This window comes from Spodoptera frugiperda, chromosome 11, assembly GCF_023101765.2.
Source record: "Spodoptera frugiperda isolate SF20-4 chromosome 11, AGI-APGP_CSIRO_Sfru_2.0, whole genome shotgun sequence".
Classification (NCBI taxonomy): Eukaryota; Metazoa; Arthropoda; class Insecta; order Lepidoptera; family Noctuidae; genus Spodoptera; species Spodoptera frugiperda.
This window is the reverse complement of record NC_064222.1, coordinates 10,061,605-10,077,571: the sequence shown is the minus strand read 5'-3', so window position 1 is coordinate 10,077,571 and position 15,967 is coordinate 10,061,605. Positions and strand designations below refer to the sequence as shown.

General features: G+C 36.4%; 1 protein-coding gene across 3 annotated transcripts in view; it reads right to left on the bottom strand.

The window, feature by feature from the left end:
* The window catches only part of LOC118274786 (SAFB-like transcription modulator), a 90,057-nt gene that overhangs the window by 4,158 nt on the left and 69,932 nt on the right, over positions 1-15,967 (bottom strand). Inside the window, exons 1-3 of one of the 3 annotated variants that reach the window (XM_050697063.1) lie at positions 8,904-9,024; positions 8,263-8,537; positions 7,050-7,274 (exon numbers count right to left, since the gene is read on the bottom strand). In XM_050697063.1, the coding sequence (XP_050553020.1) occupies positions 7,050-7,274; positions 8,263-8,537; positions 8,904-8,908 (505 nt within the window). In that variant the 5' untranslated portion in view covers positions 8,909-9,024. Of the gene's footprint in view, positions 1-7,049; positions 7,275-8,262; positions 8,538-8,903; positions 9,025-15,967 lie in introns of those variants that run through there. The other 2 variants (XM_050697061.1, XM_050697062.1) reach the window with 2 other exon arrangements.

Below are 15,967 nucleotides of genomic sequence, written 5' to 3'. Positions count from 1 at the left end.
ATTGGCCGAAAACTATCTATTATGGACTTAGAGCCGGTTGTCTAACTGCCAAGCTATTTGTAAATAGCCGACGTGTGTTGCTGTGTATCTTTTTTATATAATGTGCTTCTAAAATTTGTTGTTTTATAGGTCATGCAGTTGCTAGTGAGATGAGCAGGTGAATTTATAGATTGCGGATTATAGATTTTTCAGATTCTTATTTATATGAAGTAATATGAAGTCAAAAATTGGACGTTGCATTTATATGTATGTCTACCTCTGTCGGTTTGCGTCACAATATTCCTTATAAGTTGAGTAATTTAAAGATACATCCCATTTTTAAGATCAGCTTTAACCTGTCCGGAGCTGCGGACTACCTATCGGGTTTACCGGGGCTCCGGCTCGAAAAGCAGGAGAAGGAACGGGACAGTTTTTAGTCAGTAAGAGTCTGATACTCCCGCCTCGCCCAAGACGGGAGAAATCATTGTATGATTTTCTCCACTGAAAAAAACTTTAACCTGTGGGATCGGCCGGATCTATGTGAGACGCAATGCATTTTCTTTTGTGTCTCTTTTACCGATAGAAAAGAGGTTAAAAGCCAGTGATTTTCCTCTTCTGAACTACGAGTCTCCTTTACATAATTTCCACGTATCAGGTTTAACAATTCTTAGTTAAAGAAACACACTGTAGATGTCCAAATTACACACATAGTAAGTTTTACGTGTCTAATATATTACAGTTGATGGGTGCCACTTTACGGAATGTTGATAGAATGATTAGCTGGTTTGATGGCCCAGAATTTGAGGCATTAAATCACGTAATATCATCACACCCGTTATTCTGTGAAGGTTTATAGGTAGACGTGTTTTTTTATAGAATACCCGTCTTCATCTTAATCAGTTATTTTGTCGACTGTATTCGCATTGTTTGCTGAGAAAAAAATATAATATTAGGTGAATATTATTTTGATGTCTATGTATTATCATAAATTTAAAATTATATCCATGTAGTGGTTACCTATAATTGTAAAAATACAGATAAGCTTTAGGTTTTTATGTTATGATTATTGTCATGGTGCAATATTACTAAATTTATGTTGGTGACACTAAATAAATAATTAAATTGTAACAGAAGGAGCTTAAAGCAAACTTAAGATGTAATTTCAGACTTCTATGTTATTAACACAATTACGTTAAAAAACGCTCATTTAAAACATTAGGGAGTGAAAATTACTACTAGTACAATTGTGATTAAAATTAAACCTCTCACTACATAAATTCTAAGATAACACACTAAAAAAAAAAATATGAATAATAACATTTGACAGTGTCACGTTCTCACGCCGCCATCTTGGTTTAAAAGCGCGCCAATTGCATGGGATTCGGGTAAGCGTTTAGTTTCGTCTCATTGTTCAAGTATATTGCCCCGGTTCCCCGTGCCTTATGGGAAAATATCGTATTTAATGATTTTCAAGCATTGTTTTGTTTATTAAACTTAATGTGTTTGTAGTTATTGTTTGAATGAAATTGTTTTTAATTATAATGTTTTCATTATTATTTTACTTTTGTTGCCTACTGTCATTTATTTAAATTGAGGTTTAACACTTAATTAATTTTATTAATGGAATTTTGAGGTAAGAATGTAGTACGATTATTGTAATAACCAGGACTTAACTCTTGAATCTAATTCCGATCGATCGACATTGATATTGTAAAATTTCGTACTTTTCAGTTGCAACACTAGCGCCCATTGCATCCGTATTGCGTGGATATTGAATGAGCTACATAGTGTTGAGGTTGCCTTTAAATTCTGTACTCTGAATGCTATATTAACAGGTACGATGAGGATTGTATAATTTTGGCATTGAATAATTATTTAGATTTTATTAAATTGCAATAGCATAGACATTGAGATTGATTTCAAGAATAAGCCGCCCAGGTTTCTATAACAATTATTATTTTGGTTATACATATAAAAACAGTACCAAACATAGTAACTTTATGTTTTTTACACGGGAAAATTGTCCATTGATTGCCTCGTTCTGGGCGAGGCGAGAGGAAGTGTCAGACTCCTATTAACTAAAAACCACACCTTTCCGTTCTTACAGTTCCTACTACTGCTTTTCGAGCCACAGCCCCGGTAAATAACTCTATATGTTTGTCAATTAACTTTCATATGACCTCAAAACAGTTCATTATTAGCTCTCATTATTTACCTTCCTGCCACATACTTTAATATTTCCATATACCACAAATTGAACATAATTAGTTTCAAATTATCTTTACAAGTTACTCAAACAAACAATAATTACATTCCATTGACGTAAGATTTTTCTGCAATATCAAATGACTCGTTAAAATTCAATTTTTGCTAATGACATAACGAATTTGGTCGACGGCAGCGCCAAATGTCGGTTTGTTTGAAAGCAGTTTTGTAATTAAAGGAGAATTCAGTTCGAGAATGTGTGACCTAGTTTGCGTGGATCGATTTTATGCAGTTAATACGGTTTAGATTTTATTCCAATGTAACTTCTTTAAAAGGAGTTGAGTGACTTTTTTATTTTATCGTCTGTTATGTTGTACGTTACCTATCCCTGAAGGGGTAGACAGAGGTGCACACAACGGCACGTACTGCCGCTATGCAATTTAATACCCTTTTTTCACCATTTGTGTTTTACGTCCCATGTAACAAGGGATGAGACTATTGCCATATACTGGGCACAATTCCAGACTCTGTCGTACCACTGGGAAATTTTGGAAAAACCGAGATAAGCCCAGTAATACTTTGAACCCGAGGCTCTTTGTCAGGCAGTCGCACTTGCGACCACTCAGCCAATGAGGCAGTCACATGATTTAATATTAAGTTGGTTACTCGGAATTTTACTGTTAACAATTGTCTTTTATTACGATTACGTGTACAAAGCACTTCTTGGTATTTTTTACACATCACTAATCGAATCCAAACACCGACAAAATTCACAAACAAATCACTGCTAAACAAACAACAAGCAATAACAAAACGTCAACGCAAATATTTGTAAACAAAACGCACAACAACAAAAGTATTTGAAATACTTGCATATACTGCGCGCATGCCAATTAAATGACTTTAAACAAAAGAATCACTGTTTAAGAATAGGAAGGCTATGCATTGAAAATCTTTTGGGAAAAACAATCGCTATTTTTTCCTCCCTGGGAAAACAGATATAATGGAAAACCATCTTCTGTCTCTCTCACACGTTATTGTTTTTTACTCGCGTGGGATACTATAAAGAGGCTATTAGGAATTTGTCTGAAAAACTTGCGTATTCTTCATTTGTGAATACTTATGGGGGTATTTGGCTTTGTTTTGTTAATACATGGATTTAAATAGACACTAGATAGGTATGTGCATATATGTACTAAAATTGCTTGGCATAAGAAACTATGCTTAAAGTGACTCTTAATTGATTGGCAACATTATTTCATAGCCCTGGGGTCCATATGAGAAGGAAAATCATCTAATGACCTGTGTCGTGAATGCGTTTACATTTGACAGATACTTGAAGTTCACATTTGAAACATGTTTTATCAGAAATTGCTCTAGTGTGAAGACGCATCGCATATCCTATTTAACATTATAAATGCGAAATTTGTGAGTACGGATATACATACATACATACATATCGTCACGCCTTTAATCCCCGAAGAGCTTGGCTCTTGTGCACATTATGACACGTAATGCCACTGAGTACACCCACTTTTCACCATTTATGTTATAAGTCCCATGTAATAGGGAGTGAGCATATTGCCATATACCGGGCACAATTCCAGACTCCGTGCTAGTACTGAGATATTTTTCGAGAAACCGAAAAAAGTCCAGCAGTACTTTACCCGACCCGGGAATCGAACCCGAGACCCCTTGCCCAGCAGTCGCACTTGCAACCACTAGGCCACCGAGGCAGTCTTACATATATACTACTTTGATTGATCCCACGTTGGCAGAAGCTAGGTATTATACATAATAATGGTCTGGATTTATTTATTTTTAGCCGAAGTCATCCCACTGCAGGGCTAAGGCCTTTCCATCAACACCTCTCTGTGCAGAGTTTCTGCGGCCAATCCTTATCGTAGGTGTCAAATTCGTCGCGCCATCTTCTTACTTATAATAATAATACGGTCATAATATTATTTACAACAAGAAATACAAGTTTATAGAAAAAACCTTCTATTTTATTAGATATCGAAGGTCGAATCTGTCATTATAGGCGTGGAGATGTGAGCAAAGTGATACAAACTCATATGTAAGTCGTGACATGCCAATATATAGTGTGTTAAGGGCACTATTACATGTGTTTGTACACATATAAAACACATGTGTGTTTCTGTGTGTTATTTATGTAACTAACACATTATGTACTTGTAGACTTGTTAAGATAAATTGGATAACGGTGTCTTGATTAATTATGTAACATCAAGCTTTTTAATCCTAATATGGTAGGTAGAATTGCACGTAGGTAACTTTGTTTAAAATAAAAACGTTTGTCCACGGTTCACGCTATATAGGGTTTTCTCCTGTGAGACAGTTCAATTCTTTATGTGCACTCCATATGTTATAAAGGTGGTATCTTATAAAGTTAAAACAATATATTAGAAATAATAAGGATCCAGTAAGGCACAGCATAAAGAGGTTTGCAGTACATCTCCTCATGGGTACGTTTACAAATATATGAATACTTAGTTTTCAAAATAATACCGAAATATTTGGAGTTAAGTTTAAGTGTGGGAGAGCCATGCTTCGGCACAATAGGCCGGCTCGACGCATGGCCTCACCGAAAACCGACGTGAAACAACGCTTGCGTTGCGTTGCAATAATTATCAAAATTTCAACCAGGAAACGTGATAACTAATAAAAAAAATATGATATGTTAAGAAACCGATACTGCAGTGAATGTTGACCAACAGTGTCGCAAGCTGCGCTACTTTTCTTAACATTAGAGCTAACGGATTGATTTCACGAAAGCAAACGTATTATTAATTTGGATTAGTGGCGTTTTAATTAGTCAATTTATTTGTAGAAGATGTGTCAATAGGTTTGTTCATGAGTATTTATAGGTAAGCGTAACAAGTTCAATCTCCGATTGGGCAAAATACTTTTGATATTACTGACTTTGTTTTCAGTGGGAAAAGCTTTCACTTCAGCTAAGATTAATGAAGTCAAAATCAAATTTTTTCCGGGAAGGCACTTTTGAACGTCAACGATAATATTACAATATTAAAAATTCTTCCCTTCCCAATCTTTTCAATCATCGGCAACGCATTTGTAACGCGTCTGGTGTTTCGGGTATCCATGGGCGACGGTTATTGCTTACCATTAGGTGATCAGTCTGATCGTTTGCCGGCTTACACCATTAAAAATAAGACAATGGATTTGGAATTCCCTTCTAACATACAAATGCTTACTTTACGTTTTTGTAAGTTTGTGGCATGCAAACTACTAAATAGCTAAGTCAATTTCTATGCGACTGGACAAAAAAAAATAGATAGGTAATGTAATGTAAGCACCAGCAGTGGTCGCAGGTAATAACAAAAGTTGAAATACTCGAACAAATATTTTTATAATCATGAAGTCATTGGCAAACCAGTTGTGGTTTGGGTTCGGATCCGTCGATGATGCAAACCGGGAGGCACGAGTAATGACCTGGCTTGTAGATATTGTGATCTCACAAATGCAGCTATAAGTGTAAAAAAGCCAGACTAACTTATGCTTATAAATAATAATGATAATGTCCCATTACATTTAGATTAAAATTGTTCAACGGACCTCTGCGAGTTAGCTTCGGCTCCTCGTATGCTTTCCAAAGGTCCGGGAACGTGTGGTCCCGAGATAGGAAAAGCACGAATATAAATGATAATGGAACTTGTAGTTCACTAGTTCATATGTTGAGTATAATATACGGTGAGCCTATTGTCATAATTCGGACACACTTTCATACTTCTTTTTTATGGTAAAATCCGGTAAACGAGCAGACGGAGCAATCGCCCGCCGCCCATAAACCCCCGACACAAGAGGCGTTACAAGTGCGGCCTTTTGGGGATTAGGAATTTAAGAGTTGTTTGGTTGGTAATTGGGCCTCCGGTAAACTCACTCACACAACGAAACAACAACGCAAGCGTTATTTCACAGTTTTACTGCGGTCGAACCGACCCATTAGTGCAGAAGCATAGATCTCCCACACTTCTTGCTCTGACTAGGAGATTTTTTGAAATAGAGCTCTGAATCTAATACGAGACTTCTTTATCGGCAGTCACACTTACGATTACTCGCTTAACAAGTCTGTCAGACTATATCATATTACTTAAAACTACACAACATACTAACCGAATTTCTATAAAGGCACAAAAAGTATAACCATGGGTATCTATTCAAATACAACATGTTTTCTTGACCACAAGTCTTGGGAACGCGGAAACATTTTTTTTTTATCAACTAACCAATCTTTATGTTGTAACAAAAAATATGTAGTAATCATCTCTATGACGATCCTCGACTCGGTGTAATCATACGATTACGATTTTTTTTTTTATCCGTAATCGGTTTATTATAGTATGATAGAATCCATGAGACTGTTTGGTCGCCGGTTGGTTGTCGCTAGCGTGATTAGCAAGTATAAGGCTACAAAGGTTTTTCAAATTTTAGTAAAGTATTATGATTGTAACTCTTGGATTGAGCCATGTGGAAGCGGTTTTATTTTGAGAAGAGGAAATCATCCAATGACTTCTCCCACCTTGGGCGAGGCGAAAGAGAGTGTCAGTCCCTTACTGGCTAAAAACCATCCCGTTCCTACTCCTGCTTTTCGACCCGGAGCCCCGGTAACCCGCTAGGTATTCCACAGGTCTGGATCAGCCTTACTGGGCCCTATCTTTGGTGGATTGATGGCGCATTGCTCGATTGTGCACGGAGCAACACTTTGTGTAATTCACAAAGTAATGTTTTTGGACTAGGTGAAATTGTATGTTTGTAAACGCACCCACGAAACTTAAGGTAATCCTATTATGGGGCAACATATAAAAAAAGCAATTTGAACTTACCGCTAGTGCTATGATTATCATGCTGCCTGTATTCATTCCTCTCTGGAGACGGCGCGAGGTCACTCCCAATGCCGGAGCTTCCTCCCGAAGACTCCAGCTTGCGCCTGGCATTCACTCCGACAATGTTCTGGTTCAGGCAACGCCGCGTGTCGATGTTAGAGAGGTTGCCCTTCTGGCGGTGCACTGTGTCGTAGTCCCGTGGAGGAAGAAGTATCGGACTTTTGCCTGTAAAATGTTAGTTGTAAGTGAGTTTCGGTTAGGTAAAGTGAGTGAGAGTGAGTTGGGTTGAGTTGAAATGAGTTTAGAGTGAGTTATGCTGAGTTCTGAAGCATTATAATCCTTTTAGTAGTGTTTTGTTTAATTTTGAATAGAGTTTTGGCTGTCTAAGGTTATTTTGGTACCCATAAGTTTATCTTTATAATATTCATTTACATTGTAAGGCAAAATAGATATCGTAGAGAATGATAAATGAAGATCCTTATAAGTTGTATTGGCACCAAATACTTTTTTTGTGTGTAGGGTGACTATGAATACTGTGTTGTTTGCCCGCAAAGCTTACATTTAAAATAAATAAAAATGCTACTACATATAAATCAGAAGCTTCATAAATATTGGCATATCAAAATAAAAGAAGCATAATTTATCACTGCAAATAATTTAGAACAGATTGATTATTTTATTATTTTGGTTTAGTGAAATTCTCTGTCATAAGACGCATTCTTGGATTGTGTCTGAATGGTTAATCGTAAGATTTTCTCTCTATTTCATGGGACTGACAATATAACTGGATATGAGTATGACACATAAAGATACGCGTCCACAGGCCCGCATCGCACGCAACGGATTTTAGTTTGTCTTGTATAGAAACTCATACAACTGCGTCCACTGATCCGCATCGTACGGACCGCATCATCAGCAATGCTTACATGCGATGCGTACTGATGACGTCATACAGAATGCGTACGATGCGTGCGATGCCTGTGGACGCTTAAATAAAAACGTGTGACAATAAGTTAATGTAAATACGTCTACGTTACATACGATTAGTTACAAAATTGTAATATTATCACCACAGGTACTGATGTAGTACTATGTACTTTCTATAAAGATATTATAAAAAAAAAACATAAAAAGCTCCAAACTACATACCCAGATACCGGTGCAAAACGCAACAAGCATTGTCTACCTACGAAAATAAAGAAAATAGACTAACCTAATCCCCGTTTACCTGTAGATAACTTTTGTTTCAACTCTGCAGCTAAACTGTCATATAGGTTAGCTACACAACGCTCCTCGTTGCTCCCTGAATCTGATTCTCGGGAGACTTCGCTTCCAAGGGATGAGTCTGGGGGCTTCTTGGACGATGGCAGCGCCCCCCTCATCTGAAGTTTGCGCTCGATGTCCGCAAACTTCTTCTGGTTTTCTGGTCTCTCTATCAAAGCTTGGAGGTGGGTGTACAACATCTCTGCTGTGTGGTCTGAGTCGCATCTGTTGGCAAAGATAAGGGTTTTGTTAGATTTTTTCGTAATGAAAAGTTAGGCTAAATATTTTTTGAAATCCAAATCCAAACATCGACAACAATTTGAATCATAGCTAGGGCCTTATGTAGGCGTGAGATACGCTAAATTATCTACGGGTTTGACTGACAAAAACTTAACCAGAGGTGAAGAAATAGCCTTAACCAAGTAACTAGATAAAAATATTTGTATAATTAAAAATAAATCTTATATAATCAACCTCAAAGACCACAATCGTGTCAACTAAAACATCTATTGCACATTCGACTCATTGTTTTCCATAAGATGTCCAATTCACATGCAAAATATAAAGATAAATACTACAATGAGCCCTTACAACATCCATCATTACTCGTGTCTTACAGCCACGATCGCCCATTCCATGACAAACTACACGTTACCCAACACTAGTCACGCATGCGCATTCCAAGAGCACCCGAGTGACAGCGCGCCCAAATGTTCGCGGGCTAATGTCAAAGTTGATTGCAAGATGGCGGCCTCATCTGTCACATTTTGACAGTTGCTACAATGGGTGTTAAAATATTAGGTCGAATTGGGAAAGGGTTGATTGTTTTGTCGATTTAGAGATTTTGAGTGTGTTTTGAGCTTGGAGCTGTTTGACTTCCAATTTGACTGCTCGGTGGTTGTGCAATTGGTTGCCGTGCAACGTGTAGTGGATTCAATTCCCGCACTATAAACGCCCCTCGACAGAGGAGAAAGTCCTAGTATGGGGCAACGTTTTCTGCTGTGGTAGTTAATGTTAAAATGATGCTTAAAATTGACGTACTTGTAATAAATCTATATGAATAAAAGAAATGCATACCTCTGTCGGGATCGCGATAAAACAAGACTAATAAAATACATTTACAAAAAGACCAAAGTTCTCATAAAAGGGCATCTCTTTATATAAGTACCTTATAATATTATGTGCAAGTTATTTTTGCCACAAACCTGACTAGGGTCAGTGTCTTTATGAGTTAACTTTTACTTTTTTTGGGACCAAGTTAAAGGTCAACATTTTTTAAAAATGTATACCTACACAAACATTTAGGTAAGTAGGAACACACATTTGTTTAAATAACTATTTAATTTAAAATAACTGAATGTAGCTATGTAGCATTAATCTCAATCAATAGAATGACAACGTGATATATGACTCTTGTCTGAGGTTGTTAAACAACTAATAATTATAAGGTAGGTACTTATGTAATATTTGAATGGCTTGTTTAATACATAATATTGTTGGTGAAAAGTACCTTTTTGTACTTGCTAAAAACACGTAATAGTGAGGCGATCCTATTACTATACAACATCTAAAGTTTGTGACAGTCCATCGTTGGACTATGGTCCTCCTTCATAAGAGGGTTTGCCGTATAAGTACTAAGTTACTTTAAGGTGCCCGATTACCCCCTTTCCCAATCCCTGATTCCCCAACAACCCTCAAATTCCTAACCTCCAAAAGGCCCGCAACGCGCTTGTAACGCCTCTGGTGTTTCGGGTGTCCATGGGCGGCGGCGATTGCTTATCATCAGGTGATCCGTTTGTTTACCGGCTTATACCATAAAAAAGTTGAAGATCACAGTTTAAAAGGTTGAGCTTATCAGAGAGCGCTGCTGCCTGGTTTCAGTCAAATATGTAGTCCCTTAGTCGATTCTTACAACACTTGCGGCAAGAGGTGATGACATCACAAAGGTATGCAAAATATGAGTTAAAAAAAGCTTAATAAACAAGTAAGAAAAATTGCCTAAAATAGGCTTTAGAGCTTAAGGTTTAAGGTTCATCGATGTCACAAGTAATCTGATTAAGGTCGATCACCTCCATATACCATTCATGATACGACACCGGTGCCCAACGGATGTGTTGTAAGGACCGTGCATAGGCGGCCCTACGATTACCATAAACTACAGGGCATTAGCATAGAGTTATGTCATCTAAACTGGCTGGTTATACAACGTTATTTTTAATCTGTGAGAATGAGAACAGTTTGACAGATGGTGGTTAAAGGGTTCTGTTTTTAAATGTTTCTTGTGTTAGGTGTCTATTAAATTGCGTGATTGATATGTTTTTGTTTTGTTTGTGATTGGTAGTTTCGTAAATTACTGTGTTTTCTCATTTTGAACTTTGTTCTGAATACCTTATGGTTTAATATTGAATGCACTTGAAACATTATTAGGTAGAGGTCGCTAATGTATGTATAAAGGTATCCAATTCTATTAAAAAAATTAAATGCATACAGTTTCTCTAGGACCTCACATACAGAAGTCATATTTTCAACCACCGAATCAATGAGATACAACATTCCATACCATTATTACGACATCCGAATTTCAATCGTAAGTACCACACAGCTTGGTATCAATTTGAATGTATAATTTGTATTATATTAAAGCTGATTAATGTACGCCCTACTACTGGTGGTCCGAGTATTGAAGAGGTGAAGTACAGGCAGCGAGAAAATTCTCTGAAGGCTTGATATGGATGTGGTGACAAATTATAATACTTACAGTACGTTTACAAAATAAAGTAAAATAAGGAACTGCTTTGTTAATAAAATGAACATATGAGTTGATTTTATTTTTGTTTGTATTAACTAATCATACATCGTTCTGAGGGTTTAGAATGAGATTGTTTTACGTTCAACGAGATCGAAACATTACTGTGTTTGTTCTGGTTGGTAGGTTTATTGGAGCCGGCCAAACAGAGCGCCAGACGTACTCTGATCGGTACAGATATATATTTTCATGTAGAAAAATGACTCCAAAACAAGTCCCTTTATTTCTTTCAAGATCTTCTCATGTAAAGACTATCATTATCATCAACAGCCCGTAACAATCCGCTGCCAGACTAGAGACCTTCTCTTAAAATAGGGTTTGACATCTCCACGGTTGGCATCTGCCAATCGCCATTTGGCAATCTATCTGGATTACAGAATTTACAGATTGCATTTTAAAAGGTTTAAGTCAGGGAATTTGTTTTAATCGAAAATAAAACATCATATGCAATATTTTTGCTACCAACTGTACCAATAGCCGATTGAACCTGTTATCGATAGTAGGCGGGCCTACAACCTGTGTGTCGTGTATACGGTGCTGTTGCTTCACAGCAGAGCCATTAGAGTAACCTTGGCTGAAGGGAATGAATACAAGGCCGGTAAGGGTAGCAAACAAACATGCTGACTGTACATTCTTTGTATATGTATGTACAATACCATATTGTCCAATGAAATACTTGAATAACCAAATGAGATTGGGATGAGTTAAATTATCTCAAAAGACATTTAACTGTTTCTTTGAACTAAAATCAAAATATTTTTGCTAATATGACTGGGGTGAGCTAAATGATCTTTTACAGTCCATAAAACAAGCATTTTGACTCTATAGGTGTGGGAGAGCCCGGAGTTATACCACTGTCTCACAGAAAACAGACGTAAACAACGTTTGCGTTGTGTAAGTGAGGTTACCGAAGACCCAATTACAATATTCCCAATACCTGATTCCACAATAGACCCCCAAAAGATTGGTAACGCACTTGTAACGCTTCTGGTGGTGCAGTTGTCCATGGGCAGCGGCGATTGCTTACCATCAGGTAATCCGTCTACTCGTTTACCGGCTTATACCATAAAAAACACATCTACATTTATAAACATATTGAAAACGAGAATAATATTAATTAACAAAGACTAATAATTCTAGAATAACATCCGATGACAGGTCATTAGTTGCTTATTTGGTATTACAACGTCATTAAAATACTTGATAATCATTTTGAGTTCACTGTAAGGACATTTAAAGGTCAAATTCCTTTGGCGCATCATCTGTCGTGTTATTTTAGAAAATGAATGAGTATTATTACCTACTACTTGTAAGTCTTGTAGTTAGTAATTAAAGTGAAAATTTATAACATGCCACTTCATTGGAGATTAAAGTGGATGTGTATTACACCGGAGCGTAATGAAGTTGATCGTGTAAATGGAAAAAACTGATGTATCTGTCGAACAAGGAGATTTTTTTTATTTTTCTTTTATTTATTTTTTAATTTTGGGCCACATTAGTATTGTTTCCTGTGTCGTGGGTGCAACATACAAGCTCACACTCCACACCCAGACCCGGAACAAGAATTTGTGTGATCTGCAAATAGTTGTTCCGTGCGGGAATCGAACTCGCAACACGCTGGGCGGCAACCAGTTGCCCAGCCACCGCATCAACTGTGCAGACGTATGAGATGTGTTATGAACAAATAAATACCTAAATTTGAATTTGAATTAAATTTCAATTGATAGGTACGTAACTGCGCATTACGTTTAAAGCAATGTATCTGATTTATTTGCGATTATAGTACACAAATTCTCATTGTTGATTTGAAAACCAATGCATCATAGAATGGACATGGATGGTTTAAAAAGAAACATGAATGATAAAAATAAACTCAAAATTACGAACCAGATTTCTATGCACTTCTTCTGCACCCTCATTAACACATCCTACCACACACATAGAAATAACTACCGTACTCAAATTATGCTAAACCCCAAATTAACACACCATTAACACAACCCAAATAATTAAGAATTACAAAATCAACACTAATCCAATCAAACATAATCCGCTTAATAAACAGTACGGTGTGACAGGCGCACCTCATCTTATGCGCATGGGCAACAAAAACGAACACAATGTTACACGATTCGATGCGAATTGCGTTCGATGTTCGAAACTCGCTCAGTAAAGGAATGTTGACATTTTAATGTCAAGGTAGACACTTGTCTGATGGTTCAATGTACATTTGTACATTGTTCTAAATTTTTCGTATATGTGTATGTAATGTTGTATCATCACTTTTTATGCTGATGGGGTAAATAGGCATATATATGTATAGTACCTTTTATTATAAACTAGCTGAACTGGCAAACGTCGTATTGCCTCAAACATTTTGTTCTCACCTTCTCTAAACCTTTCCTGGACTTCCACAAATAATTTAAGACTATTAGACATTATGCAGCATCAAAAATTTACCACATTGAGATTTTTGGTAACCCGTTAGGCAGTTCGCATTTGCGGGTCGAAATCAGTCCTTGTGGGGCCGATCTGTGGTGGTCTGATGACTTTTAAAGCTCGCGTGCCACGCGACACGCTGTACGCACGTAGAGTCTGTACGCATTCAATGTATTTAAATGCAGAATCTGTGCTATTTCCAAAAATTGTCGAATCTCCAACAACCCTTAAATTCCTAACCCCCAAAAGACTTACAACGCAGTTGTAACGCTTCTGGTGTTTCAAGTGTCCATGGGCGGCGGCGATTGCTTACCTGTTTATTCCAAATTAAATATTGCTCGTTTACCGGCTTATTCCAAAAAAAAAGAATCCCAAAAAGTAAAACTGAATCTGATGTCAAAATTAATCCACGCCTGACCATTCAACCATCGAAGCATTTGTAGGTATAAATCCACACAATAGTGCTCAATTCTTGCCAAATCGACCTTTATCGATAGAGGCAATTTATCTGTTTATTTTGCTAACACCACAAGAATTTCAATTGTGCAATGTTTATTCAATGAACAGCGATGGTGATGCATAGCCGAATGATCTCAGTAACTGCATTCAATTATTTGGAATATTTATGTTAATAGGAGCCTGCTATTTATAATAACATAACATCACACTTTTGGAACAAAGGTCAAATTGTGACACTCCTTGTTAGCTATGAATCCCTATTTTCTATTTCTATTCATACCTTAAAAATATTTGTGATTCTATGCTATTATTTATGTTTTAAATAATTGTTTTTTTTTATGATGATGCAAATCGAACTACTAGTTTGGTTTTAGCGCTTGTTTTGACTGTGGTTCAGTGTATTTAGGACTATTTATTTTAATACTTCGAGTAATTCTGGTTCTTACTTTTTACCGACGTAGTCAAAACTCAAATAAATCAGTAGGCAACCTAAACTTTACTTTTTGCCCTTACTTCAAAAAAGTTGTCCAGTATTTTTAGTGAGAATTTCGCCTTCATACTAAAAGAAAGGAAACTTCTTTTAGTAAATAGTTTTATTTAGCTTCAGTCTACTTTGGTAAAATTTAGCATTTAACTCCTTATCTGACATCTGATCGATCTGATATTTGGTACACACTCTTAATCTTGATAACCATACAATATAAGCTTATTAAAACCGTTCAACATATAAAAATATATATAACTTGTTTATAATAAATGTAAGGATTGTATATGCAAAGACGATTAGCATCGAATAGCCAAGTATTGAGAAATATTTGGCTGCAGGACAATTGAAGGCATTAGAATCTTGGCAATTCACATAATGTGATTCTAAGTATTTTCTATTTACTATAAAGTTGAAGCGGTTGCTTAACTTTACTTGGAAGATTGTGAGAGGAATATTCTAAGTAATCCTAATATTATAAATGCGAAAATAAGTTAAGTTACTTCATGCAAAGTAATATGGTAGATGACTAATTTTTGTTTCAATGTCGGTTTTTTTATTTTCTTACGGAAACAAATAATTTCGAAGATATATTGATTTGAAATATCGCGTGATGTCACTTCTAGGTACGTTTTATACGTAGAAATGACGTATTTGCACTTCTAAACTTTGATTCGTTTTATCTCAGTATAGTTACTTATACAACTAAATAAAAAAATACGTGTCTAATAATTTTCCATTACCCAACTGATTGACTAAATAGATTTTTAATTTTTATACCCCGTCATCATCCCTATTCTCAGTTAGTGGTTGGTGCAAACGACTATAAGTTTCCCATTCACAGCTATAAAGCTCATCCATTGAACACACTATCTAAATAAAGGCATGCACATACTATTCACACAGTTGAAGGTTGTATATAAAGAGGCTGTATATCACTCTGTAGGCGATATTCAACAGCCTGTCACTTAAATACACAATACACATCTCCAAGGTCGGGTAAGCTGCACCAACACATTGCTTGTACCTCGCTTCTGAGAAGTTGGTTAAATTATGATGAGCTACCTTCTACGTGGGTGTTTGGGTGCCAAAAATGTTAATAGGGTATTAAGATAAAAGGTTAGTTTGTTTTCTATTGTGTTGAAAGTATTTTTATTTATTTAAAAAAAAATCTCTTCTCAATTGGAATCTACACTTTGGAACGAGCAAATAGAACATATGATAAGGCTCTGATATTACAAGGCTCTGATGTTCAAAAGTGACTTCCCGCTTTATTTTAAATAAAAAATAATTTTGACTTTGACTGACTACGAAACAATGTAACCAAGTATTGTAAACCTGATTGAAAAAGAGTAACCTATGAAGTTTCTTGCTCGTTCATCTCCATAGGAATCTACACTTTGGAACGAGCAAATAGCTTCACTAGAGGACTGACCGACAGACGGTATTTTTTTAAATATTGTAATA